At 39.9% G+C, this 4,514-nt stretch overlaps 1 protein-coding gene across 1 annotated transcript; it reads left to right on the top strand.

Annotated features, from left to right (window-relative positions):
* Window positions 1-1,109: 1,109 nt before the first annotated feature.
* Window positions 1,110-2,027, top strand: LOC122808137 (taste receptor type 2 member 104-like). The gene has a single exon (XM_044079107.1). The coding sequence runs from the start codon at window positions 1,110-1,112 to the stop codon at window positions 2,025-2,027; it is 918 nt and encodes a 305-aa protein (XP_043935042.1).
* The last annotated feature ends 2,487 nt before the right edge of the window (window positions 2,028-4,514 follow it).

The following is a 4,514-nucleotide window of genomic DNA, read 5'->3' as shown; positions in this document are numbered from 1 at the left end:
TTTTTCATCTTGGGAGAATCTAGAATCCTCCTCTTTATTTCTATAGTGCAATGAATTTTTTTTTTTGGCAAGAATACTTTGGATGTTTTTTCCTTTCATTAGCGTATCTGGATTTCCTCTCCTGGCACTAACATATGTGGATTTCATACCCAGATGTTAACATACCAGGAGATCCTTTCCTGATGTATATGCATATGGGAGTTCTTCTTCTGGCATTAATGTACTCAGACTTCATTTATTGACATTAACAAATGAGGTGCTCTTTTTCTCCAGCAGTGGAGCTGAGACCATAGGTCACGCTGTGGGTTCTGCATGTCCTAATGACACATTGTGTAGTTTATCCCAGATGTCCATCTTGGAACCACTGGACATGCACATGTTACATCATAACAAAGGATAGTTGCTTAGGTATATTTTCTAATCACAATCATCCAATTATGAATTAGATAGACCTGCAAGGGAACAGCTGAAAGAGAAAGCCTTGTAATCCAAGCCTGTTGTATGACTGCTGTGTGGTGAGACTCAGTACTACAGAACTGTGTTGAATTGTCACTGGCCATCAAATTATAGAGTGTGTGTGTTTGTGTGTGTGTGTGTGTGTGTGTGTGTGTGTGTGTGTGTGTGTGTGTGTGTGTGTGTGTGTGTGTGTGTGTGTGTGTGTGTGCATGCACGTGTGAGTGTGTGTGTGTGTGTGTGTGTGTGTGTGTGTGTGTGTGTGTGTGTGTGTGTGTGTGTGTGTGTTCAATTAGCCCCACCACTGACTTATGCCAGAATGTTTTGTTATACACCACAGATTATTCTTCAGTTAAATCACTGATTTAAAAAGGACGCTTGCTTTTGACTTTGTTCTGCCATGCCTTATGTCTGTGTCCTGTTGCATTTGCATGCAGCAACACAGAATTTGCATGCTTCAGAATCTTCCTTACCAAGCTATGCAGCTCTAGCCTGCATTAAATTGCTGTTTCCTTTCAGTGTATACGGTTCAATATGCTGCATTGCCTGATGGAAAAGAAAAGCATTTTAAAACCACTGACTTAGACTGCTTCGAATATCATCATATTTTTCTTGGTCATTTTCAAATACGTTAGGGTTGTTCTAGGAAGCTTGCAATGGTGACAGTCGAGACAATCATCTTTATGTCGGCTCAGTCCCTTCTTTCATTTCTGGCTCTGGTTCAGAATATTTACATTCTTGTTGTCAACTGTATAGATGGTCGAGCAAAGGGAAATGTGAAGCCAACAGATTTGCTCATGGTGGGAATTTCAGCCTGCAATGTCTTAAGCGAGCTCTTAAAGTTTCCCTGGAGCATAGTGTACAAGTTGGAGTTGTGTGACATTGTTGGCATGGTTTTTCACAAGGTGGTAGTGTTTTTTGGGATGTCTATGAGTACTTTTAACTTCTGGCTTACAGCTTGGCTTTGCTTGGTTTATTTTGTTAAGATTGTGCACAAAACCAATGGCCCTATCCATTGGTTACGAAAACACTTACCTAGTCGGGTTCCTCAGCTGATCATTGGATCATTAATTTTGAATGCAGCACTCGGTGTTACCATGGAGGTTGACACCAGAGTCAAAGTACTGGATAATGTCACAATGAATGACACAACACTTTGCAATAAATATGTTTTACCAGCTGGCAGAGTATGCACCATTATCTATGCTGTGTTTGGTTGTTTTTTGCCGTTCCTGTTGATGGTGACATCCAGCGTGTCATTAGTGAAGTCCCTTTGCCAACATGCACATCGTATGGAACACAAGAGCTCTGAGTCAGGCACTGGTAACTCCAGTAAACACATCCGTGTGGCCAGGGCGATTCTAATTCACACCTTCCTCTTCAGTAGTGGTGTAATAATGATGATTGTTTTAATCTTTGTCTCTTCGGAAGGGAATTGGCTTGTAATGCTGATTTTCGGTTCTTCCATCTACGCAGGAAGCAGCGCCCTGCTCCTTATCATTACCACCACTAAACTGAAGAAACGCTGCATCGAACATCACTGCTGTTGTTGCATGTCACAGCCTGACTCATGACATTGTTTATGTATTGCAGAAAAAAATGGAGAAATATAATTATGTGCTGCAGACAAAACATGCAAAAACGTGTTTAAATACTATAAACAAACAGGTATTCTGACATAACTGGGGATCAGTGGCAAGTGGATTCATCAGAGATTTTTGCTGACTGAAGCTTGTATTTTTGTTCCATCCTAAAAGGGAGATATGTGAAGTCTGTCTTGAATATATGTAAACTATGCCAGCAGAAAACAAGTTTTCACAGGGCGTTTTCAGTGCAATGTACAAACTCTCACCTCATATGGAACAGGCCAGCTGAAGCACAAAAATAATGATTATACAACTCCAAAAAAGTTTTCTTGCATTTAAAAAAAATTGTATGAGCTGACATTGGGAATACATGCTTTTCTTTCAGCATGTTATGCTTTGGGTGCGTCAGTACACACAAGCACTGACACACACACACACACACACACACACACACACACACACACACACACACACACACACACACACACACACAAGCACTGACACACACACACACACGCACACACGCACACACGCACACACACACACACACACACACACACACACACACACACACACACACACACACACACACACACACACTGCTACCGTAGTGCAATACAGTCCTTTCCCTGAAATTATTATGTATGATATTAGCGGTTCAACAGGTAGCACACTTGTCTTTTGTGCTGGAAGATCAGAAGGCTGTGGGTTCTTTTCCTACAACAGGAACTTGAATTAATTTCCCACTGCTGACACTGCAGTGCAGCATAAGGGGGTGATCCACTCCTGAGTGTGATGTCCTTCAGATAAGATGTTAAACTGAGGTTCCATCTGACTGACCCCGTGCCATTTACTGAAAAAAGAATAGAAGTTCACTAATCTTCTGACCGCTTCACCCTGGCTCTCCCCTGGAAAAGGGACACTTGCATTGTAGAATCAACCTGGCCAACAAAGAATAAATACAAAAAATAATAACTAAATGTACTTATTGAGGACAGTGTCAGACAGGCCATTGCTATTGTGTGGAATGCCTATGAAATACTTGCAGTACATCCCTTTAGCTTCCTAACCACATGCAAGAATCATGACTCATCTATTCTTAAATTGAAAAGTGAATTCCAGTGTTTATGCTCAGAGATTAGTATCATTGGTACACAACACACCCTTGCAAAGAAACTGTTTTGCCAGTGTTCTCTTCCTCTGACCTAAATAGTTCATACTTCTGCAAGTAAACAAAAAAGACATCTTATAGTTATCCAGTGTGCCATACCGCATGGGAAATGTGCTGTCCTGGTCTTTCTGATCACTGTTCTGCCCATGACTGAGAAAAAAAAAAACACTTTTTGAATTTTTACAAATAAAATGGAATTTTGGCTTTGTCTTGTTTAAGATAGTCTGTAGTGTGCAGAGCCTAGCAATTTGTACGTGAGATTTGTATGTGCAAAGGTAAATATGTTAAACACATTCCTAAGAGCTGTAAAAGTAGGATAAAACATTCTTTAAAGCCAAAGAAAAGAAGGTTGAGCCCTTTTTACTAGTCAGTCTTTGAGGTGGGCACCTTCTATTTGCACAGATGTTTTAATGTTAGGGGTCCTAGACCTTACTTAATAAGCACTTTTGTATTCTCATGTTTTATGTATACAGATTAACTGTGAATAAATGATCCAGGTGCCACTGGTTACATCCCTGTAAATACTGTAAGTCTGTACATAATGTTAACTGTCTTAAATAACATGCCATAATGGGGATACATCACTATTTACAAGTTATTAATTTCAAAGAAACTAATAAAACTATGGATTATCCTTTGTTAACAGTAATTTTAGCTTCAGTTTGAATTATCACAATAACTTGTTCCAAAAAATATGATGCTGAACATTTTTTTGCAATCGATTGATATCACAATTTTGAGCTCTAGGTGCATGCCTCTGTGGATGTTGCCTATTGTTGTTTTTTCCTGATGTAATCTCTCGGGTGGGTCACACCTATTTATGCATACAGTTAATATTTATTGTGCTCACTTATTTAAAAATATTAAGTAGCGTAGGTGTTGCTTTACACTTCCAGGGGTGACAAAGTCCAGGTGACAAAATGAAGATGAGCTTGTTGGTTTTACACTGCACTTCTGTTGGTTTCTACCCTTTAAAATCTATACCATCTTTTGAGGGGGCTAGGGCGTTGTAGGGACAGTACTTTTCACAAATATATGCTGCATCTCAAAACTGTGGTGCTTTATCACTCTATATCCCATGAATGTTTGTGTCTGGCATGGCAAAGCTGTCCGTCCCATTAGAAATGGGAAATCTGATCTCACAGCAAGGCCATTTGGTCCATCTGTCCTAACTCCACAAAAAACATTTATTTCATTTGCACACTAAGGAATTGGTTTGTGAGATTACTACCCTTTCTGTCAAAAATGTTGGCCAAAAACTCCTTCCATGCAGTTCCAGGATGTATGTGTGAGTGAGGGTTTAC

The sequence above is a fragment of the Protopterus annectens genome, chromosome 8.part0 (assembly GCF_019279795.1).
Source record: "Protopterus annectens isolate FY-2018-M chromosome 8.part0, PAN1.0, whole genome shotgun sequence".
In the NCBI taxonomy this organism is placed as follows: Eukaryota; Metazoa; Chordata; order Ceratodontiformes; family Protopteridae; genus Protopterus; species Protopterus annectens.
The sequence above is the reverse complement of the archived record's forward strand: the minus strand, read 5'-3'. Positions and strand labels throughout refer to the sequence as shown.